Below are 24924 nucleotides of genomic sequence, written 5' to 3'. Positions count from 1 at the left end.
GATGGAGCTGATTAATTTTACCTCTCTCTGCAGCTTACTTCAATCCTGTGCAGTAGCTGCCTTCCCTCCCCCCCCCCCCCCCCATTTGCGATGGTGATGCAGCCAGGCAGAATGCTCTACTCAGTACATCCATAGAAATTTGAGTGTTTTAGATGACTTTCCAAATCTCCTCAAACTGCTCATTAAGGATAGCTGCTGTCTTGCCATCTTTATAGTTGCATCAATATGCTGGGACCTTAGGTCCTAAGAGATGTTAACACCCAAGAACTTGAAATTAGTCACTCTTTCCACTTCTGCTCCCTCTATAAGGATTGGTGTGTGTTCCCTTCGCTTACCCTTTCTGAAGTCCATAATCAGCTGTTTCGTCTCCCTGACATTGAGTGCAAGTTTGGTTTCTGTGACACCACTCAACTAGCTGGTATATCTTGCTCCTGTATGCCCTCTTGTTACCATCTGAGATTATGCCAACAATGGTTGTATCATCAGCAAATTTATAGATGTCATCTGAGCTGTGCCTAGCCACACAGTCATGGGTGTGGAGAGAGTAGAGCAGTGGACTAAGCACACATCCCTGAGGTGCACCAGTGTTGATTGTCAGCAAGATGGAGATGTTATTACTAATTGGCACAGATTGTGGTCTTCCAGTTAGGAAGTCGAGGATCCAATTGCACAAGGAGGTACAGAGACCCAGGTTCTGTAGCTGTACGATCAGGACTGTAGGAATGATGATGTTAAACGCTGAGCTTTAGTGAAGAAATAGCATCCTGACATAGGTGTTTGTATTGTTTGGTGATCCAAAGCTGCGTGGAGAGCCAATGAGATCGTTTCCACCATAGGCCTGTTGTGATGCTAGGCAATTTGCAGTGGATCCAGGTCCTTGCTGAGGCTCGAGTTGATTCTAGCCTTGACCAACCTACTGGATGATGGTCGTTAAGGCAGCTCACATTGCTCTCCTTGGGCACTTGTATAATCATTGCCCTTTTGAAGCAGGTGGGAACTTCTGACTGGAGCAGTGAGAGATTGAAAATGTCTTTGAGCAATCTCACCAGTTGGTTAGCACAAGTTTTCAGAGTCTTACCAGGTACTCCATTGGAGTCTGTTGCCTTGAGAATGAGAGGTGAACTTTTAAAAAACTTAACAATCTGAAGTTACCTTAAGTATATTTTCCTGCTTGAATGTTTCAAATTAGATGATATGGCATCTGACAAGCAGTTTTGACTGAACTGAGGAGGAATTTTTTTTTCTCAATCTGTCTTTGGAATTCTGTATCACAAAACCTCTGAATATTGAATTATTAAGCATATTCAGGTCTGAGATGGATAGATTAGTAAACTTCAGGTGAATTGAGGATTAAAGCAATACAATAAAAGTAGGCAATTGAGAGATTAAAGTTCACCTATGCCAGGTTCTTATTCAGTGGCAGAGCAGACTTGAGTGGCCAAATGACTTGCTCCCCTCTCTTATATTCCCATATGAAGCAATTTTTATCAACGCACATAAATTTGTTTCCTGAGAGGCAAAGAATTTGCTCCACAGTAATTATCATTTATCATTCTGTTTTAAAACTCATTTAGATCTCATGCAACAATGTGTTACATTTTCAGGCTACTTAAGATGAGTTCATGGACATCTGAAGTTCTCATTTCAATAGACAGTTCTATAACTGAAGTAGCAGAAGCAAATCAGTTAGTTATAATAGTTTAATGTAAATAATAGTGATTACCATCACCTTAATAAACAGTCACACCTATATCTCACAATTCATTTAAAAATATAATAAACAAGACCAGTTGCTAGAGAAGTAGAATGAAATTGTCAAAGTGGTTGCAGTGACTTAGCAAAAAATTTGTGAAAGGTTGAGGTGAGATTTTGGGAAAGATTTGTGAAGCTAGGTGAAGAAGCTTAGGTGTTAAATGAATATTTATGGTTTTTAAGGAGAAAGACCTGAGATTTGGAGAACTCAAGGAGCAGGGGTATGAAATGAACAGTGAAATTCTAAAACACTTTATCATTAGAAGGGAGAATGAAAAGTAGTTTTGATGGGTTTAAAGTTCTGTGGTCCTGCTGAAACGTATCTTAGGCTGCAGAGACAAGAAAGAAGATTGAGTTGGCATTGAAAGAGATCAGATTCTGGACTTTGGTGCACTTCATTGAAGAAAGCCAGGTAGTTACAGGCCTGTAGGTCTTCAGGGAAGTTATTGGAGAAAGATTCTGAGGGATGGAGTTAACCTACACTTGGAAAGTCAGGGGGTTATAAGAGATGGTCAGGATTGAATTGTCCATGGTCGATCCTATCTGACTAATTTGATGGAGATGCAGGTTTCCCCCGCTATCTGAAGGTAGAGCGTTCCTATGAAACAGTTTGTAAGCTGAAATGTCGTAAAGCAAAGAAGCAATTACCATTAATTTATATGGGAAAAATTTTTGAACGTTCCCAGACCCAAAAAAAAGCAGCATTGGTAGTTAATGCTATGAAGAAGACATTTAATTACCTGATGCATAGAAAAGAAGAGAATGAAGATCATGATACAATTTATAAAACATTCCCTGTCGACCCATAACAATTTTTATTGATTCTGCTATCTGTGGCAACTGCTCTGCACGTGACTACACGAAACTACAGAGAGTTGAGGACACAGCTCAGCACATGAAAGCAGCCAGAATAATCAAAGGTTCTCTCCCATCTCCCAGACGTTCTCTCTTCTCCCCTCTTCCACTGAGCAAAAGATACAAAAGCCTGAATAAAAGCACATAAAAGCCTGAATAAAAACAACACACACAAAATGCTGGAGGAACTCAACCAGTTAGGCATAATCTACGGAGAGGAATGAGCAGCAACATTTCAGGCTGAGGCTCTTCATCAACTCTAGATAGGAAAGGGGATGATGCTGGAATAAGAAGATGGGATGCTGTGTACTGTTCAGCATGTCTTCTAATATACAGTAATAAACTGCAACAAATTCAGTGGATAAAATTATGGACAACACACATTATTGTCTGCAAAATAGTTTCAATCTTGTCGCTCAGATAAGCTACTATTATGCTTTTACAGAGAACAGTAATCAAGTTGTTCCATTCCATAAACATCCCATTCAAACCAGCGAACAAGCATAGCACTCTGGGATCTCATAGGTTCCAGTTTGTCACATTACATTTTATAAAAGTTAGAAATTCATAAAGACTTCAGGGTTACAGCAATGTTTCCACATTCCCTCATTTTTGTCATTTCATGACAACATCAAAATTTTCAAGACACAATTTTTAAGGTATTAGTACAGTAATCAAAGTGATTTCAGACATTTATATAATGATATAGTCTCAACTTTAGTTAAGTAAAATCCCCTTTACCTAGTCCGGACCAACGGGTGCCCATTTTCAATATATTCTCCTTCTTACTCCTACTATACCACATAAAAATTGTTAAAAAAAAATTCATCAGTTTGATATTAAAGATTATACTGTAATGTAGGATAGTCACCCACCATTCTCTTGCTGGAGTATTATATTTGTGAAACTGATCTCTCATTTAATATTTTTGGTGGTCTCTCAGATATGATCCGCAAATTGAGTTATGTCTTCTGATTCATCTGGTGTATAAATACAACATTCTTGTCCAATCAGGACACCCAACCCCCCTTTGTTGGATAAAACAAGGTCTAACACCATTTGATTTTGCAAAGCCTCTGTACAGATCACCACCAATCATCAACAATTGAGATATTGCTTATTGAGTTTGATCAAGGGCATGTGCAGTTTCATTTGCTGGCTTTTCCAATGCTTGATGCCATGTTAACCAGTTCCTGTCTGCTTTACCAGTTTCATTGGCAAGTGTTACCTTTCTCAGGACAACACAAGATTCTTTTACTCTGGTGTTAACATTGTTGTACAGAGGTATATATCATCCTCTATAAAACTCGTTGTTGCCAAATTTATATCACCATCTTTCCCCAGTGATGTTTTGACCTAACTTGATGAGTTCCTCTGGCATTTTGTGTGTGTTGCTTTGGATTTCCAGCATCTGCAGGTTTTCTTGTGTTTGTGATACTAACTTATATATATGTATGTGATCATGCTAAGTACTACTATATCATTTCAAAGGATGTAGATAGGGTTTAAAGTGAGAACATTTTTTCCATAATGGGAAAATCTAAAATTGGAAGGCATAGGTTTAAGGTGAAAAGTTAAAAGTTAGGGGATTTGAGGTCCAGTATTTTTTAACCAGAGAGTGGTTGCAATCTGGAAGCACTACTCAAGAAGGTGATGAGGACAGGTAGTCTCAACATTTAACAGGTATCTTAACGTGCACTTGAATTGTCAGGACAGAAACGTCTACAGACCAAGCACTGCTAAATGGAATTTGTGTAGATGTATTTAATACTCAGCATACATGTGATGGGCTGAAGGGCCAATTTCTGTACTGTATGACTGACGGCCAGAAGCAAAGGCCATCCCTGAGTTCTTGTTCCCAGAGCTCCATGAGGGTCACCGCTGAGCCCGGCAGAAACTGCAATGTTTATGCATCAAACCCTAATTTATAAGTGGCTCCAACTCTGATACTTCAAGTATATTTTTAGTCATATTTGCAACTTATAAGACAGCACTCGAAAGCAGCAACTTTTTGCATGTGGCTCCAAAGGGAATGATCAAATATTCCCATTTGGCACTGCTACAACTGAAATCCACAATCACAACCATGGGTACGTCAGTAAGCAACATTGTTTTCAGACATTCAAGAATTCTATTGATCCCCAAAATTGTGTGTGCAGTTCCCCTTTAAGGAAAAGGAAATGAGGAAAGCCTGCTAACATGCATGTAAGATTGAACTGCAAAGCCCTTAAATCCCCTCTTCCTACCACATTGCTGGCGAATGTAAAGTGTCTGGGAAATAAAATTTTCAAAAATCAGAGCAAAATTGCAGTACCAGAGAGATATCAAGGACTGCTGTCTTCTTTGCTTCCCGGAAACATGACTCACCATCCACTACAGAGATAAAGCAGTTGATCTGTAAAGGTAGGGAGGCTTAGTATGTTTTATTGCACCATTGTGGGTGTGCAGATGTGCCAGTTCTGTATCAGTCCTGCCACCTGATCTGGAACATCTACTAGTCAAGTGTCATAATTTTTATCTGCCAAGGGAGTTTTCCACCGCCATCCTGGTAGCGGTGTACATTCCACCCTTGGCCATTTTCAAGCAGGTAATGGAGAAGCTGATGCTCTCCCTGTCATTGTGAGACAATTTCAACCAGGCCAGTTTGAAGAAGACTCTGACTAATTACCACTAGCATGTCACCTGTGGAACCTGAAGAGCCAACACACTTGAACACTGTAACACTACTGTCAAGAAAACTTAAAAAGTGCAGGCACACCGCCCACTTTGAAAAGTCGGATCATCTGGCTGTACTTCTACTCCCGGTGTACAGGCAGAGACTGAGGACCTCAACAACAGTGGTGAGGGCCATGAAGTAGGGTGGTGGATGACTGCTTTGAATTCATTGACTGGGCAATATTCAGGAATTCATCTTCAAATCTGTATATGCCACAGTTGTCACTGACTTCATCAGGACCTGTGTAGATGAGTGTGTGCCTTCAAGAACATACCAGACATACTCAAACCAAAAGCTGTGGATGAACCAGAAGATTTGTAATCTGCTGAGGGCTAGATCTGTGGTGTTAAAGACCAGTGATCCTGAACCATACAAGAAGTCCAGGTACAACCTATGAATGACTATTGTTGGAGCGAATAAACAATTCCAACCCATTGAAGTTAGAAACTGAATCAGATAATCATTGCTTTGGCAGGGTTTGCAGGCCATTGTTTCCTCAAGGGGAAGCCTAACATCATGAATGGCTCTGAATGGCTTATTCTTTTATGCATGCTTTCAAAGGGAGCGTAAAACTACACCTGTGCGAATCCCTGCAGCATCTGGAAACCCTGTGATCTCAGTCTCAGAGCATTTTTCAAGAGGGTAAATTCTCAATAAGCGTCAGGCCCTGATGGTGTACCTGGTTGGGCACTGAAAACCCGTGTCAATCAATTAGCACAAGTATTTAAGAACATCTTCAGTCTCTCACTGATGTAGTTCAGTGGTTCTCATCTGCTTTAAAAGTGACAATCATACTAGTGCCCAATAAGAGCAGTGTGAACTGCCTCAAGACTATTGTCCAGTTGCACTCACATAAACTGATATGTTGGGACCAGGTTAGATCCTCACAGATATTGACCACCCAGGAACTCAAAACTGCTCACTCTCTCCACTTCTGATTCCTCTGAGGATTTGTTCATGTTCCCTCATCATACCATTTCTGAAGTTCACAATCAGCTCTTTGGTCTTACTGATATTGACTGCAAGGTTGTTACTACTACACCACTCAGCTAGCTGGTATATCTCGTTCCTGTACACCTAGTCTCCCTTTAAAACTTTGCCGACAATGGTTGTGTCATCAGCAAATTTATAGATGGAATTTGAGCTATGCCTAGTCACATAGACATGGGTATAGGCAGCGTACAGCAGTGGGCTAAGCACACATCCTTGCGGTGTGACAGTTGATCGTCAGTGAGGAGGAGTTTTTATTACCAATCCACACAGACAGTGGTCTTCTGGTTAGGAAGTCAAGGATTCAATTGAAGAGGGAGGTACAGAGACCCATGTTCTGTAGTTTTTTGATCAGGATTGTTGGAATGATGGTATTAAATGCTGAATTATAGTCATTGAACAGAATCCTGACATAGGTATTTGTATTGTCCATGAAGAGCATTGTAACTGGTATCATCACCATCTGGTATGGAGGGCCCACTGCACAGGTGTGGAAAAAGCTTCATAAAGTTGCATACCCAACCAGCTCCATCATGGGTACTAGCCTCCCCAGCTTCGAGGACATTTTCAAAAGGCAATTCCTCAAATACAACATCCATCATTAAGGACTCACATATAGTAATATATGTTTTTAAAATTATGTATTGCACTGTCTTGCTGCTGCAAAATAACAAATTTCCCTGTGTATGCCTGTGAGATTAAACCCGATTCTAATTCTTCTGATACAGAATCTGATTCTGATTTGACCTGAATGCTATTTAGTCTCTCATTCATCAGACTCATGTGCTTGATGCATTACTGGTATTACTTCTTGTATGATTGTGACTTTATCCTACCACAGATACATTTGCATTGCCGTCTCCACTTGAACTGAAGTCCTTCAGAGCATCTTCTATATTTTTCTACAAGATCCCTGGTTTGCTATGTTTCTGCCATACAAGGTGTTAGTCAGTTAAATCTGTACTCAATGGTTTATTTGCATCAATGGCAAGTGTATTGACAGTATTAAATTCAAGTAATTCCCAATCCTTCTGCACAGCTTCTCTGTACAAAATATGTCCATGTGCTTTTTCGTTCCTGAAACTTTATCCAGCATATGATGTCAGGGATCATCTTGACAGTTTTCATGTTAGTTCAGAACTTAAGTCTTCAAACATTTTCTTAGAATTCCACTTTCCTTTTACCCTTTAATTGGTTTGTGTGTACTTCTGCTTCATGTTTTTTTTCCCCCTTTGATTCTGATACCCTGTAAGCATCATTAAGTCACAGAATGTTTATTCAGTAATATGGAGTCCCTCTGAACTTCCAAATCTCACTGTCAGTCTTTCTTATTTTCTCCTGATTCATGTCTTGCTCTAAAGCAAAATGATGTTTCTTCAATTTCCTTTCCCCCTCTTTTCTTGATTTGCTTTTATTGTGAATTAATATATTTAGTATTCAGTCTCTGGCTCTGGGGGGTTTTATCATAGCCATTTAATTCTACCTGTTTTGCATTTTACTTGATTGTCTGTGAAACTGTTATTTCTAATTTGGGGAATGCCATTATTAGGGAATCTTCCCTGCTCACTTGTACAATGGAAAGGGTCTGCTCTGACTGTAATTTTTAGACTTTAATAAATTATAATCTTGAAAATTTTGCAGCTTCATAACGCGCAAGAAAATTCATAAGACATATTGACTTATCTTTTGGTTTCACTGTAGCCATCTTCTTTGCTGCTTCAGAATGGATCAGAATTAATTTGTATTTGTTGGTATGCCTGAGCTTACAAACAAGTTCCCATTTGGACCAAACTCTTGTCAATCTTTTGCAGCTAAATTAACTATTGAGTTGCATTTATTCACTTGTCAAAGCTCAGGCAGTCTTGAATCGTCACACATTTTTTCCCCCACAGTAAATACTCAAGATAATGCATGATGGTGCATTTTGGTAAAAAGAACAATAGTGTGGACTATTACTTAAAAAGGGAGAAGGTCACTCAGGTGCAGAGGGACCTAGGAGTCCTCATGTAAAACTTCCAGAAGGTTAATTTACAGGCCGAGTCTGTGGTAAAGAAGGCAAATGCAATGTTGACATTTATTTCAAGGGAAATAGAATATAGAAGCAAGGAGATAATGCTGAAGCTTTATAAGACACTCGTCAGACTGTACTTGGAATATTTTCAAAAATTTTAGACTCCATATGTCAGAATGGATGGGTTGTCATCAGAGAGAGTCCAGAGGAGGTTCATGAGGTTGATTCTGGGAATGAAGGAGTTTACATATAAGGAGCGTTTGGCAGCTTCGGGCTTGTACTCAATGGAATTTAGAAGAATGTGTGGGGATCTCACTGAAACCTACCAAATGTTGAAAGGACTAGATAGGGTGGATGTGGAGAGGATGTTTCCTGTGGTGGGTATCCAGAGCTAGAGTGCAAAGCCTTAAAACTGAGGGGTGATCTTTTAGAACAGAGGTAAGGAGCATGTTTTTTTTTTTAGCCAGTGAGTTATGAATCTGTGAGATGCTCTGCCACAGACTGCGGTGGGAGGGCAGGTGCATGGGTATTTTTAATCTGGAAGTTGATCGTCTCCTGATTGGTCAGGGCATCAAAGGATATGGCAAGAAGGCAGATTTATGGGGTTGAGTGGGATCTGGGATCTGCCATGATGGAATGGCAGAGCAGACGTGATGGTCAAAATGGCCTAATTCTGCTCCTATGTCTTATGGAGACCAAATCATTGAAAATACTCAATGAAGAAAGCTCAAGTATTGGTTTTCAGGGCATTTTAGGGTTATGGGGAACAAGGGAGAAAAGTGGAACTGAGGCCATGAACAGATTAACTGTAATCCTGGTGAACAGTGAAGGAGAATGAAAGTGCATTTACCTAATTCCACTTTTTCCTTTAATTTTATTATTACAGAGATAATACATAATTTTGGCTACAGATTCAATATTTCAGTTGCTAATATTTACAGCACAATTATGGTTGCTTTGGTCAGGATTCAATGCCATTTGAATTTTTTTGAAGGTCTTTTACTGTTTGCGTGTTCAAATCTAATCCATATTGTTGAGTTAAATCCATTTAAGTAAAAGCATGAATTGTTCTCTTTATTTTTTGTGAGAATGATTAATGTTGATAGGACCTTAAAACAAAACCTTGTCTTATGTGACTACCAATAAGAAGGTGATTAATTGTGGAACTTTAGTCTCTGAGCTGTTTTAAGCTTGATATTTGCTTCAAATTTGGTGAGGCAAGTAAATTGGTGTCTAACCTTATTTGTAGATGCCAAAGAACTAAAAGTTGAAAGAATTACCAGAATAAAAAATACTAATTTCATATGAATTTTGATCTCCAATTTAGAACACAGAACAGTGCTGAACAGGCCATTCAGCCCACCATGTCTGCACTGACTGATCTGATTTGCCTGAACATAGTTAATAGCCCTCTATCCATCTGCCTGTCCATGTATCTCTCTGAGTGTCTCTTTTGCGTTACTGTCCTACCTGCTTTTATTGTCGACTGTGTCAGCATGTTTCAGGCACTCACTGCACTTTGTGTAAACAAGAAATAAATTGCCTGGCATATCTCTTATATTTTCCCTCTTTCACTTTAAATAGGCTCTTTAGAATATAGAATGTTACAGAACAGGACAGGCCCATCGGAGCCATGCCTGCCCTTGAAGCTAATCCAAGATTAATCTAACCCTTCCCTCCGGCACAGCCCTCCATTTTTCTCTCATCTATGTTCTTAACTTAGAGTCTCTTAAATGTCCCTAATAGATCAGTGTCTACCACTACCCGTGACAAAGCATTCCTTGTACAGCAAGTTCAAGTTTGGTTGTCGTTCAACCGTACATCAATATAGCCAAATGAAACACCAGTCCTCTGGGACAAAGATGCAAAACACATTACCAACAGCACATTGCACAGAGCACAAAAAGCATAATTATTGCAGAAAATCATACAGTTATATATAAAAAAAAAGCCCAAATCCCTGAATGGCATGACTGCAGATTGTCCTGGTCCAGCTTGTTCTTCCACGGAGCGAACACTGGAGGTTAGCACCAACGGGAAGGGCCAGCTCCCAACTCAAAATGAATTCCATTGCACACATTGAGGCCTCCAGTATCCCCTCCCCTGGTCGACTGCAACGGGTGATCCTTTAGTGAAGCCTAGTCCTCACCACAACTGAAGCTCCCCCGTTGTTGGTCTCACCAATGAACCTGTGAAACCATGCACAGTCATGTGCACCACGCACAGTCTCGACACAACAATATGCAACAAGTTCAGGCAACAACACAACAACAATACACCATAAATGTAGTTCCATTGCTATCGAGCAACTTGCTGATGGGATGGTTCTGCAGTGCTTGATGTTCTTAGTATCCAGCAGTCATGAAAAGAACATAAGGGACGAACAAATACACCTTTGTTTGGACCAGCGTATCCCCTGTATCCAAACACACCACCATCTGTATACAAAATACTGCTCTGAGTGCACCATTCTCTTTAAAAAAAAAACATCTGCCATCCCCCCTTTCCACTCAGTGGTTACTTCATTAGGTATACCTCATTAATGCAAATACCTAATACCTTGTAGCAACTCAATATATAAAAGCATGCAGACATGGCCAAGAGGTTCAATTGTTGTTCAGACCAAGCATCAGAATAGGGAAGGAATGTAAATTAAATGACTTTGACCATGGAGTGATGGTTGGTACTAGACAGGGTGGTTTGAGCATCCCTAGAGTTTACAGAGAATTGGAGCAGAAACAAAAAAAAATTCAGTGAGCAGCAGTTCTGTGGGCGAAAATGCCTTGTTAAAGAGAATGGTCAGAGAAGAACGGCCAGACTGGTGGAAGTTTACAGGAAGATGACAGTAACTAAAATAACCACATTACCGCAGTGACGTACAGAGAGCAATTTCTACTCCACCTCTATCGCCTCACCCTTCTTATACTGGCTATCTTTCCTCCATCCTTTCAGCCCCAGATTAAGTGCTTTGACGGAAAATGTGCTTGTCCACCTCTCTTTCCAGATGCCGCCTGACCCACGTTTACATCCAGCAACATCCTTTGGTCACTATTTTCAATTCTAGCAGTTTTGATATCATCTGCAGATTTACTACTTAGATCACTCACAATTTCATCCAATTACATGTATATATAATATGACAAACAACAGAAGTCCCAGCACTGATTTTTGTGGTGAGAAGCCTGTAGTGAGAGAAAAAAAATGCCCTTCCAGCACTGCTCTCTGTCTTGTGTCCAAGCCAAATTTGTATCAGATTTACTTACCATAAATCTCTTGTGACCTGAGCTTCTGGACTAACCTACCACAAGAAACTTTCTCAAATGTTTTAAAAAATCAATGTAACAACATCCTGATTAATCATTTTCATAATTTCCTCAAGTAGTTCAATCAAATTTGTGAGATAGGACCTCTGCTGCACAAACCATGCTGACAATCCTGAATAAATCCATGCTATTTTGAAGTGTGAGTAAATCACGTTCCAAGAAATCTTTTCCAGTAGCCTCCTTATCACTGATATCAGATTCATCATTGTATAAGTCCCTGGACTGTCACTTGTTGCTCTTAAACAATGGAAAAATATTGGCTGTTCTGCAGACTTCACCTGTAACTAAAGAGGATCTCTGTTTTGGTCCCATGCAATATCCTCTCAACTCCCTCAGTATCCTAGGATAGATTCTATCAGCTGCTGGGTGCTTTTCCACCTTAATATTTTTCAATATATTGCTTAATATCAGCATATCCTAGAACATAAATACCTCACCCCCATCTCACCATTATTCATAACCCTCCATGGTGAATATCAGTGTAAAGACCTTGACCACTTTCTCTGGCTCTGCACATGTATTTCTTAGTTTGACCTTGACTGGACTACCCTTCCCCTCGCTACCCTCTTGCTTCAGAATTACAAATAAAATGTCCTGAGTTCTCATTAATCCTACTTGCCAAAGACAGTTCAAGACCATTTATTAGTTTTACTCATTCCGTGTTTACGTTGTTTCCTGTTTCCCCCTCCATATCATCAAAGGCCTTGTCCAATTTAAGTTTCATCAAACTTGTGTATGTTTACATTTCCTTTTTGATTAAACCAAGAATATATCATAACTTCTTTCTCTTTCATCCTCATCGGAACATCCTGGTCATGAACTCTAATCATCTAGAATATGTTAGATTAACACTCATACAGCTGCTCCAAATCTTATTTCCCCAGTTCCTGTTTAATAATATTGTAATTGGTTTTTCACTAATGTAACACTTTCATCTTAAGATCAGTCTTACTCTTATCCATAATTATTGTAAAACACTGTTCCTAAAAAGCTCTCATGATAAAACTTTGATTGCCTGCCCAGTACATGATCTAGTTAGCCTATCTACATATTGTTTCAAGAAACTCTACTGCTTGCATCTAACAAATTCTACACCATTTAAGTCCCTGGAACTAAGGGAGTACCAGTGAATGTTAGGGAAGTTAAAATTACCCACAAAACAACACTATCACATCTTTGGAAAAGAGTAGACAGTCGACTTTTCATGGCCTGTAGAAGGGTCTTAGCCCAAAACGTTGATTGTCTATTCTTCTGCCTGACCTGCAGAGTTTCTCCAGCACTTTTTTTGATTCTGCTCCTATATCTTGTGGTCTATAAACTTGTGTGTGTGCGTGTGTGTGTTGCTTTGGATTTCCACCTTCTGCAGAATTTTCTCGTGTTTGTGGTTTGCCTATTATGTCTTTCCATGATCAGCATATGTTTCAGTTTTTCTACTACCTGCTTGTAGCATAATCCCATCATAGTGATTGTATCAATATTCAAAGCACATTTATTATCAAAGAATGTATAAATTACGTACTTTGCAATTTGTCTGCCTATAGGAAAAAAACTCTAATAACCCAATTAAAAATAGTCCAAAAACCACTGCTTACAGAAAGAGAGAATAAACACCCCCCCCACCCCCGCAAAGAACAGAAGTAAGCCAACAGCATCTCAAGCCAAACTGTGTCCCTGATCCTCTCCCGGAGCAGCAGGAGTAGGCCACAGCCTTGGTGCCCTGTTCAACACACTAGCGGGGCAGAAATGCACAACAGCTAGATTAGTTCATAGTCTCGGTGCTGCAGAGAAAGGAATGAACATTCGCAGAGAGAGAGTATAATCAGTCAAGGCTTGCCTCCACACCTGACACCCAGGCCTTTAGTCCACCTGTGCTGGTGTTTAAATTGTCCAAGTGCCAAGTAGTGCCTTGTTCCAGGACCCGGATCCAGATGCCCTGACACACCTGGGCCACCTGCCTGAAACCATTCTTGATCTCACTAAATTGGCTTGGTGCTTGGAGCGATCCAACCTCACATCTGGCTTAGGTGACGGGCATTGGAACTCCTCTGCATCGATTCCTCTCCAAATTGCGCACTCCATCTCCAACAGTGATACAAACTCTGTCTGCGATCATGGCGACTCGAATATGGTGCGCCTCACAATGCTCCAGCATGGCTTATTCCCTTAACCACCTGCCTCCTTATTGTCTACGACAATAATTCACCATAATTTGCTTCAGAAAAGATGTCATAAGTAATGTTTTTAGTCGTATCTCTTGTCTTATGAATTACCAGTAAGCTGTCGCACATCTTTGGTAGCGCCATCTGAAACTGGAAATCTTTCCTGTTTGTGAGCTCCACCGGCATGTCCTCACAAGACGAGCCCTGCAAGATGTCCTCTCCAAGTGCAGGTGTGACTTTCAGCCTAATCAGTAATGCAGTGAGAAATTACTCATGGAAGCACCCAAAACCATGTAAGTGGTTACTAGTGATTGTATAAATGCACTACTTAAATTGGACCAAGAAATGAGACACAGGAAAGCATAACTCCATGGTCTCAGTCAAAAAGCAAATCGGGCCCACTGGTTCTCCTCACTGTTGGGTTTCTTTGATTTTGGGGTTCATGCCATCTCCAACTGCTGATTCAAAAGATTAATAAATGTTTTCAACCTTTGTATCATGAACTTCCCAAATTTAGACTGGCTTATGAAGGTCATTTTAATCTGTGGATACTTGGAAACATTTGGATTTATATTTGGAATTGAGTGAAGTTGGACTGATGTACAGTAAATGATTGGATATAGGAATCTGTCATCAACAAGGCCCTTTGATTGAAACTTATTTCAGTGTGTCACTGGTTTGGGATTTCAATCAGTATACTTGGGCAATGCACATAAAATGCTGGAGGAACTCAGCAGGCCAAGCAGCATCAATGGGAAAAAAAGTACAGACGATGTTTTGGGCTGAGACCCTTCGGCAGGACTGAAGGGAAAAAGATGAGTTAATTTAAAATGTGGGCGGAGGGGAGGGAGAACCACAAGGTGATAGGTGAAACTGGGAGGTTGAGGGATGAAGTAAGGAGCTGGGAAGTTCCAACAGGGTCCCACCACCAAACAAAACTCCTCTCCAACCCACCCACTTTCTGCTTTCCACAGGAATTGTTCCCTACACGACTCCCTTGTCCATTCATCCCTGCCTACTGATCTCTCTTTTGGCACTTACCCTTGCAAGCGGAACAAGTGCTGCACCTGCCCCTGCACCTCCTCCCTCACTACCATTCAGGGCCCTAAACAGTCCTTCCAGGTGAGATGATACTTCACCTGTGAGTCTGTAGGGGTCATATACTGTGTCCTGTATATTGGAGTAACTCGATGTAGATTGGGAGACCACTTCACCTGTGCTCCGTCCCCAAGAAGAAGCCGGATCTCCCAGTGGCCACCCATTTTAATTCCACTTCCCATTCCCATTACGCTATGTTCATCCATGGTCTCCTCTACTGTCACGATGAAGCCACACTCAGATTAGAGGAACAACACCTTGTTTTCCATCTGGGTAGCCTCCAACCTGATGGCACGAACATAGATTTCTCTCCTGCCCACTCCTTCACCATTCCTCATCCCCTTTTCCCTCTCTCATTTTATCTTCTTTACCTGCCCATGGCTTCCCTTTGGTGCTCCTCGACCCTTTTCTTTCTTCCATGGCCTTCTGTCCTCCTATCAGATTCCCCCTTCTCCAGCCCTTCTTTCACCGATCAACTTCCCAGCTCTTCACTTCATCCCTCCCACTCCCAGTTTCACCTATCACCTTGTGTTTCTCTCTTCCTTCGCCCACATTTTAAATCTACTCCTCATTTTTTTCTCTCTCTCCAGTCCTGTTGAAGGGTCTCGGCCTGAACCATTGACTGTACTTTTTTCCATAGATGCTGCCTGGCCTGTTGAGTTCCTCCAGCATTTTGTGTGTTCTGGTCGGATTGACAGCATCTGTAGACTTTCTCTTGTTTGTGATTAAAATACTTGGGCATGTAGGTTATCACATTTGTTGCATATGCATCTTTGTGCCATGAATAAAAAGTCACAGCCACTTTTATGTTTAAGGGTCCACTACGTTTTTTAAGTGGCAATTGGTCAACAACAACACTGCATGCTAATCGGTTGGGATCACAGTTTTATGATACAGACTATCTAACATAAAACAATTTCAAGTTTATGTTTGAGGCAATTATAATATTGTGATGGTGCAGCATTTTTGTCAGAGTAAATGAATTGTATCCAATATGAATATTCTTGGCTCATTTCTTGGTGAGAACCTTTATTCAATCCGTTGAATCAGCAGTTGGAGGCATGTTTTATTTGATGTTGTTAGCATTTGTAATTTTAAGCAGATTTGCCAAATGCAATATATGGAGAACAGTTATTTGGTAATACAGTTTGACTACCTCTTATCTGCCTCAAAGCAACACATTTTAATATGTCAGTGATAATAAACCTGGTTCTGATTTTGATGTTAGGCTGCTGTTCATCTACTGCTGATTGGAGTTCAACACAAACAATGCCGCCAAATTTATCACCAAGCTTCAATACCTCATATTGCATCTGCGTCCTCGACTTATTCATTGGATGACCTCTCTAATGAAGATTGAGAACAACATCTTCTCACTGACCATCAAATTAGGTGCACTTCAAGGCTGCATTTAGCTCCCTGGTTTACTGTTGGTGCACCCATGACTGTGTGGCTAAGCCAAGCTCCAATACCATCTACACAGTTGATAATGGCGCCACTGTTGTTGGCCAAATCATGGCTGGTTAAGAATCAGTGAACTGGAGTGAGGTAGAACACCTGGTTGAGTGATTACCTGTTCTGATCAGAGGGTTGAAAGTGAAGAGAGGTAGCCCCTACAATTTCCTGGGTCTAACATTGTGGATGACCTGTTCTTCAATCATGAAGAAGGCACGCTAACATCTTACTTTCTTAGAAGCTGAAGATTTGCCACGTCACGATTACTCTAACAAACTTTGACAGATGCATTGTATCCTGATTGGTTGCATTATGGTCTGGTACAGCAATTCCAAAGCATGGGAACGTTTCAGACAGTAGTGGACACAGCCCAGTCCATCATGGCATAGCCTAGTCTGTCATGGAATAGACCCTCCACCATTGAAAACATCTATATGAGGCACTTAATCAAGAAGGCATCATTTATTATCAAGGGTTCTCACCATCTACTTCACACCATCTTCTTGCTGCTGCCATTGGGCAGAAGTTCCACACAATCAAGCTCAGCATAAGCTACTTTCCTGCAACCATCAGGATCTTGAACCACCCTGCAGAATGCTACCTCAGTGTTGGAACACCACGAGCACCTCTTGCACTGCCATTGACCTATCTCCCATTACGTTTTTTTTCTGCTTATTTACACAGTGTTTCCTTCACTGTCTTGTGTAATATATGTTCACTGTGTTTGTATGTATCTGTACATGCCTGTAATGCTGCTGCCAGCAAGTTTCTTGTTGTATCCGTACCTCACTATAGGGGAGCATGTGACAATAAACTCAACTTGACAAAAATTGAAGCTGTTTTTCTAATGCAATCTAAATGTATGAAGTAAGTTTGTAAATTGAATACTTTGTATATTCTTGCCTAAAGTGTTTTGAATTGCCCTTCTGCTGTCACTGCCATGAACTTCATTGGCACATGCATTGTCTGCAGGTGACACTTGCCAGTTAATCATTTACTATATCAAGAGGTGCCAGCCACTGGTTCTTCATTGCTGCTCTTCTCTCCTGCGTCTTCCTATGTGTTCTTAGCCCAGTTTTCAATAGGTGGCTGGCTCCAAGAGCATCCATGTGACATGCTACTGTGCACTATCTGTGCAAAATTCAGAGAGTCACAAACCATTCAAAAGTAACTGAGAAATATGAAAACCAAATTAACAGTTTTTTAACAATTAATACTATTTAATTTAAATTAAATTAAACTAAATTGTCTCTTTACCATTCTATAGGCAATGTTTTCTTTCCCTTGATTCCAATTGGATTAGTGCTGTATAGTCAGGTTTAACCTGGTGGGATTCAGTCGACAAGTGGTCTAGGAGCTGGGACTCTGTGGAAGTTTACATTGTCCTGTTAAATTCACTAGTGCGGCATAAGGGCATCTGGTAACACAAGTGGCATGATGCCTTTCACAGCTTAAATTTCTATCTGTGTTGAACTTCTGGCTTTCAATCAGTAATTTAATTTGTTCAGTTGAAGGAATGAAATAACTTAAGTAGAATTCAGACATGTCTTAGCCTGATATTTTAATAGTCCATTGTTCATTTATCATTTGTCCCCACAGATCAGACCAGTTGAAATGCCGGAGAACTGTTTCTGGATAAAAGCAAATGAAGACAAATATGAAAATCCTGACCTGTTTGCTCAGATTAGTGTTACATTTGGTGCACAGAAACGAGGTACTTTGTTGATTTTTAATGCAAAAATTCTTGTCTGCGCATTTGCAAAATCCAAAACATTGTTGACAATTTCTATGTCTGACTTTTGTGGATAGGTATGTCACATTTAATTCTTTGAAAATTGAGCATATTTTTACTATTTGATGACAACTTGTTCAGTGTTAATACATAGAACAGTACAGTACAGGTCCGTCAGCTCACAATGTTGTGTTGACCTTTTAACCTGCTTTAAGATCAGTCTGACACTTTCCTCCCACAAAGCCATCTATTTTCTGTCATCTATGTGTCTATCTAAAAGCCTTTTAAGTGTCCCTAATGTATCTGCCTCTACCACTACCCTGGCATCATGTTCCACGCACCCACCACTCTGTGTTTAAAAAAAAACCTACCTGACATCCCCCTCCTATACTTTGCTCCAATCACCTTAAAATTACGCTTTCTCGTATTAGCTATTTCCGCCTTTAGAAAAAGGCACTTGTTGTCCATTCGAACCAGACAGGATGAGTGCAGGAAATGCTGTGACCTGATTGAATACAGTGCAGTGAAAGGAACTAAATGACCTTTCTGTGCAATTTCTCTTGTTATTATGTCAGTAATTGGTTTATTATTATTATGTGAACCAAGGTAAAGTGAAACACTTCGTTAGCATGCCATCCAGGTGGATCATTTCAAAATATAAGTACATTGAGGCAGTACAATGTGAAGAGCAATAATAAAACACAAAATGTATGTTAGAAAAAACATTACAGAAAGTGCAGTGCAGTTAGACAATCAGTTGCTAGGGCCACGGTGAGTTAGAGTGGAGGTCAAAAATTCTTCTTTATTGTATGAGAGGTCCATTTAAGAGCCTTATAATGTAGAAGAAGTCCTTTATTCCCATTGCCCTTGTTTTCAAGGTTTTGATTCTTCAGACTGATGGAAAGGGGAAGAAGAGAGAATTTTCTGGGTAAGAGAGGTTTCTGATTATGCTAGCTCCTTTCCTGAAGCTGTCAGAAGTGTAGACAGGGTTCATGGAGGGGAGGCTGGTTTTGTGATGGACTGAGCTATATCCAGAACTCTGTGCAGTTTCATGTAGTTTTCAGCAGAGCAGTTGCTACACCAAGCCATGAAGAATCTGGGTGTTTTTCACGATGTATTTGTAAAAATTGGTGAGGGTCAGTAGGGACATGCTGAATTTTCTGAGGAGGTAGAGGTGCTAGTGGAGTTTCTTGACCATGGTTTCTGTATGGCTGGATCAGAAGAAACTATTGGTGATGTTTATACCTAGGAACTTGAAGCTTTCAGCCATCTCTGCCTTGATCCATTGACACATACAGGGACACACACACTGCTTCCTGAAGTCAATGATCAGCTTTTGCTGACATTGAGGAAAAGGTTATTGTTATGATACCATGCTATTGGGCTCTCCTTCCTATAACCTGACTCTCTCTATAAGGTCTGGCCCACTTCAATGGTGTCATCTGCAAATGTATCATTGGAGTTAGAGCAGAATCTGGCTACACGGTCATAGCTACATTGGGAGTAAAATAGGGACAAAGGATGCAGTCCTATGGATCACTGGTTGAGGATAATAATGGTGTAAGTGTTGCTTCTAACCTCACTGGTTGTAATTTGTGAATCAAAAGTCAAGGATCCAGCTCCAAAAGGAGTGCCGAGTGTTATCCTTGGAGTTTGTAAATGAGTTACTTGGAATCATGGTACTGAAGGTGGTAATGTAGTAACTAGTCGTCTGATGTAGGTGCCAGGTGCTTAAGGGATGACTGTAAAGTCAGAGAGATGGCACCTGCTGTGGAACTGTGTGGATTTGTGGCACTATCTCTGTTTTGAAGCATCTCATAATGGTGGGTGTTAGAGCCGGTGGGTGATAGCCTTTAAGGCACGTTGTACAAAATATGAATTAGTTGCTTGATTACACATTTTTTAGTTCATGTAAGGTTTCCATTTTTGAGATTCATAGATTTTCTTGAAAGTCAATATTGCATAGAGGCAGACATTAACCAAGAAGATAATGAATTCTGATCCTGAAATTCTTCTTTGAACTCTCAGTAATGTGCTGAAATACACCAAGTTTCTATTAAAAAATTAGACAGAGATAACCACTTAAAATAAGAACTATGGCAAAGCATAGCTCTGAATGACTTATCCTGTTACTTAAAGGCAATTTTATTGGTTATTTTTTGTAATATACTGGAAATCACAAAAACTTTTGTAGATCTCTCAAGCTTGATTTGGGGAAACTGATTTAGATGAGATTGGGATGAAAACAGAACATTCTGGCAATACTAAACAATTTGATTAACATCTCCAAAAAGCGCCAGTTAAGATTCATTCCAGCAGATTACCATTGGTCTCATAAATATACAGTAATTGTAGCTTAACAGGAAGGCCAGCACTTTTAGAGTCCCAAATCGAATTTGTCCTTTCATATCCTCTAGCACTGAGACAAATTTGGTGTTTCTTCTAATCCTTGCATGAATTAGATTACATGTTAGATCTGATAAATTTAAGCTGATTTTCATAGTGATGCGATATTGTGGATGAATGGAAGGGCAGGATGCACTTTCTCATTGCGTTCTTGAGCTTGATAATTCTTATCTAAGCTTTCTGTGGTGATAAGTTATCACCAAAAAAAGGATCTAAATTTGTCTGGAAGAACTTGTACTGTCATTAGTCCCTGTTGATGTAGTGAAAATCCTCTATACCTCTACCACCATTTCCACAATGCCCTTACATAAACTGAATGTGTCAAAATTCTATCTGTGTGCCCAGATCTCTGTGCCTTGATTTCCATTTACTCTCATAACTGTATCATCCATTCTTTAATACTTGTGAAGTCTCTGTCTCTCTCTTCCTAAAGGAGAGAGAGAAATTTCTTTGGCCTTTTGGTTTCTAGCTGCAGGGTCAGACGTTCTTTATATATCATTGATCTGCAGGCTTATGTGTTCTGCTGTCCATTTCTGTCACTTTGCTCTTTTTGTGAGATGGTATTCCTCTTCATCCTCATCAAATGTCTTATTTATAATCACCAGCTAGAATGTAGGAATAGTCAGGTAACTGGATCATCTGATGATATTTCTTGTTTTATGTTTCTTCTTAATTTCCTCAGAAGCTTCATTTTGATTTTTACTCATTTCCTTTTAGATTGGTAGGTATTGATTTATGATACTGGTTTGTTGACATTAGGCTTATTATTTGGTTTGCCCTTGCACATCTCCCCTATATTGTTCTGTCTGTTCTTTTGTATGTGATTCTTGAACTTGGCAGTTTGTGTTTGTAACATATTGTTGATCTTAATATAGTGATTGCTCTCTTCTGGTTGACATCACTTCTATTTTTTTATTTGCATGCTGTGGCCTTCACAATTTTTATTCAATTTTGATGAGTATTTCAGCAGTTTTTCACTTTGCGTTATGAACACTATTATAAAACACACATTTCTTCATTGGGATGTGTTCATATATAGTGTCTGCATATGGATTTGATTCTTTGAAACTAGTCAACTCCTGCAATAAATATGAAAAATCGTCAAATGCATTTTCATTGTTCACCAATAAAATGTTGAGTTCTCAGGTTGATTTTCAGAAAATTCTTTCAGAATTCGATTTATATCATTAACTTATTGTCATGAAATTAGTTGTTTTGTGGTAGCAGTGCAGGTTTTGATGTTTCTCTGAATCACTCGATCTCTTTAATGCAGTTTGCAGTATCTCTTGTGCCTCCTTAGCCTTTCCAGGTTGTGGGGGCTTCATCTACACATCTTCTGAAAATCCACTTATTGAACAAGGTTTGTTTGTTCTTTAATGTTACTCTGATATAGAAAGCTTAATATTGTTGGTTGCAGCTTATGTTAAAGAGATCATTGCTGATTGCAGTTATTGAAGCAATACCTATGGAATTGAGTGTTTAGTTTGATGTCTTAGCAATGAGATATTTACAGCGTCTGTCTTCTGTAATTCTTTTTTGTTAATTGCCATATTGAGGATCCCTTGCTACTGGTAACATCCAACTGAAATGCAGTTGAACTGATACCAGTGCTCTATATAAAATCTTTAAAATTTTGACTTGTGCAATTCTTATCTAATTTTCTCTTAATTTGTCTGCACTACTTCCTCTAAGATATTGCAATGCCATGAAACTGTCTTCCCTTGAATCAGTAGTGTAGAATTTAAAACTCATTTATAACAGTATCCAAGCATTTTGATGCAAAATTGTAATTGAAAGTATAGGGATAAGATGCCTTTGATGCAGGTCTGATATCGTTCAGAGATGAATCTCCTTTTTTTGTTGAATCTCAAATTCTCCCAAAATCTAAGTGCTAAATAAAATTGGTATTAATATCTTATTGTCACATGTAGCAAGAGACAGTGAAAAGATTGTTTTGCATTCTTTTTATATGGATCAAACCATTACACAGTGTATTGAGCTAGAATAAGGTAGAACAATAACAAAGCAGAATAAAGTGTAAAAGCTACAGAAAAAGTGCAGTACAGTCATAAGTCAGAATCTATTCATTTGTTAATTTAGAAGAATGCCACTGCAGTGCTGGCATTTATTGCCTAATCCAAATTCCCCTTGAGAAGAAGGGGAAGGAATACCCATAATGTTAGTGATTAGGGAGCTCCAGGGTGGTTATATTTCCAAGTCAGTACAGTATTTCACTTAGAGCTGATCCTTCAGGTAGTGACGTTCCCTTCTACCTACTGCCCTTATCCTTCTTAATGAGAAGAAGTGTGACTTTGCAAGGTACTGTCAAATGTCCTGGGTGAGGAACTACATAGCATTTTGTGGATAGTACACTTTGCAGTCACTGATCACCTTTTCTGTAGGGAAAAAACGATCAGAGTGGTTAATGGGATGCTAGTTATGAAGGCTGCTTTGTTTTGGAAGTCAAGCTTCTTGAGTATTGTAATCTCCAGGAAGTAAGGTATTTTTTGCAGGCTCTGACCTGCTCTTGTTGCCATTGTTGGGTTTCTGATCACTGGTGACTCAGGATTTTAGAAACTTGTTGATTGTAATGCCATTAAATGTCAAGGATAGACATTTGTAAGACTCTCAGTTGTTGGAGATTTCCTGGTACTTCAATGATCAAATATTATCTTTCTGATTAATCGTGTCTGAATGTTTCTGAGGTCCAGCAGTATGCAGGCATGCACTGCTTCATTTGCTGAGGTATTGTGAATAGAATTGAACATTGTACATCATTGGTGAGTAAGTGGCACAGTCAGTAAAACTTTTCATCCTTCAGGAACGATTTGAAAACTTGGAACATTCCATAGCAACAAGAACAGAATAAATGTCCTCTAATTGGGAAAGCACAGACAAAATGATTCTCTGTTATAATTAATAAAAATAGTTCCCATCTCTGTGTCTTCTATGGCATAAAATCTCTGGAAACCTCCCATTGGAAAAAAAATCATCATTGCACTTTTGTTTGCTCTCTCTCTGTTCGCTGTGGAAGAAACTGCACGCGTACAAAAAGCAACTTGAACTCCCAAGACCGATTTGACTGCACTGAGAGTACTCTGCACTGTTCTCATCACAACACTGTAAGAAGGATGTGATTGCACTGGGGAGTGTGCAGAGGAGATTCACCAGAGTGCTGCCTTGATTGGATGACTTTAGTTATGGGGAGATAGGCTGGGCATGTTTTCCTTGGAGTGAAGGAGGTTGACAGATGACGTATACATGACTTTGAGAGACATGGATAGGGTAAGGAGTTAGAATGTTTTTCCCTTGACAGAGGTATAAAATTTATAAGGGCAAAGGTTTTTTCATTGTTGTTCTGTTTCATCAAGAAGGCAAATCCACTTCCCCTCTTACCTACATGTCTGTCATGCTTGTGGCATTTGTACCCTGGAACACTGAGGTGCCAGTCCTGCCCATCACTGAGTCATGTTTCTGTTGTGGCTTTGATATCTCTTTTCCCAGAGGCAATCCACGTCCTGAGTTCACTCACCTCAGCTGTCTAGCTACTTTCATTGAAATACATGCTGTTTAAACCAATGGCCTTTCCACTCCCTTTACTGTGCTTGTGTATCCTGATGACTAACTTTGCTCTCATTGACTACAGTTTTTAACCCATGAATTTTTTATTAGCCGCGATTGAACTGCAATTAGAATTAATCACTGGACACTAGTAAATTAAAAAGGTGAAGCTTTATCCATTTAATTCTTCATTCTGTTATCTCTACATGGTTCTGGGTGATAAATTTACATGAAGAGAAGGTAAATGAATAATTGAACCTTCCAGTTCAAACATTCTCTCATTGCACAAAAGGGGTTCATGCAACCCACTAGGTCTGTGCTGGCTCCCAATAGTGCAGTCCACTCAGTTCTGTTCTCCACCTTTTTATTTCCCTGCAGTGGTGAAAATTTCCTTTCTTACAGATTATTTATGCTTGCTCACTGCAGTAGTTGGGGAAGCGGAATACATTGGAGTGGGGACACCATGGAAGTAATTACAGCTCGGGGTATTGGAGTTCGGTGTTCAATTCCAACGTTGTCTGTATGTCCTCCCGATGAAATGCATGGGTTTTCTCCGAGACCTCCCGTTTTCTCCCACAGTCCAAAGATGTACTGGTTAGTAGGTTAATTGATCATTGTAAATTTTCCCGCAGTTAGAAAGCATAGAAAACCTACAGCACGATATAGGCCCTTTAACCCACAAAGTTGTGCTGAACATGTTCCTACCTTAGAAATTACTAGGCTTACCCATAGCCCTCTATTTTTCTAAGTTCCATGTACCTATTGAAAGGTCTCTTAAAAGACCTTATCATATCGGCCTCCACCACCGTCACCGGCAGCCCATTCCACACACTCACCACTCTCTGCGTAAAAAAAAAAAATAAATT

At 39.8% G+C, this 24924-nt stretch overlaps 1 protein-coding gene across 1 annotated transcript in view; it reads left to right on the top strand.

The window, feature by feature from the left end:
* The window catches only part of LOC140726616 (protein diaphanous homolog 3-like), a 567224-nt gene that overhangs the window by 238059 nt on the left and 304241 nt on the right, over positions 1 to 24924 (top strand). Inside the window, exon 17 of the mRNA XM_073043216.1 lies at positions 17959 to 18073. Within this exon, the coding sequence (XP_072899317.1) occupies positions 17959 to 18073 (115 nt within the window). The remainder of the gene's footprint in view (positions 1 to 17958; positions 18074 to 24924) is intronic.

The sequence above is a fragment of the Hemitrygon akajei genome, chromosome 4 (assembly GCF_048418815.1).
Source record: "Hemitrygon akajei chromosome 4, sHemAka1.3, whole genome shotgun sequence".
NCBI classification, from domain to species: Eukaryota; Metazoa; Chordata; class Chondrichthyes; order Myliobatiformes; family Dasyatidae; genus Hemitrygon; species Hemitrygon akajei.
The sequence above is the reverse complement of the archived record's forward strand: the minus strand, read 5'-3'. Positions and strand labels throughout refer to the sequence as shown.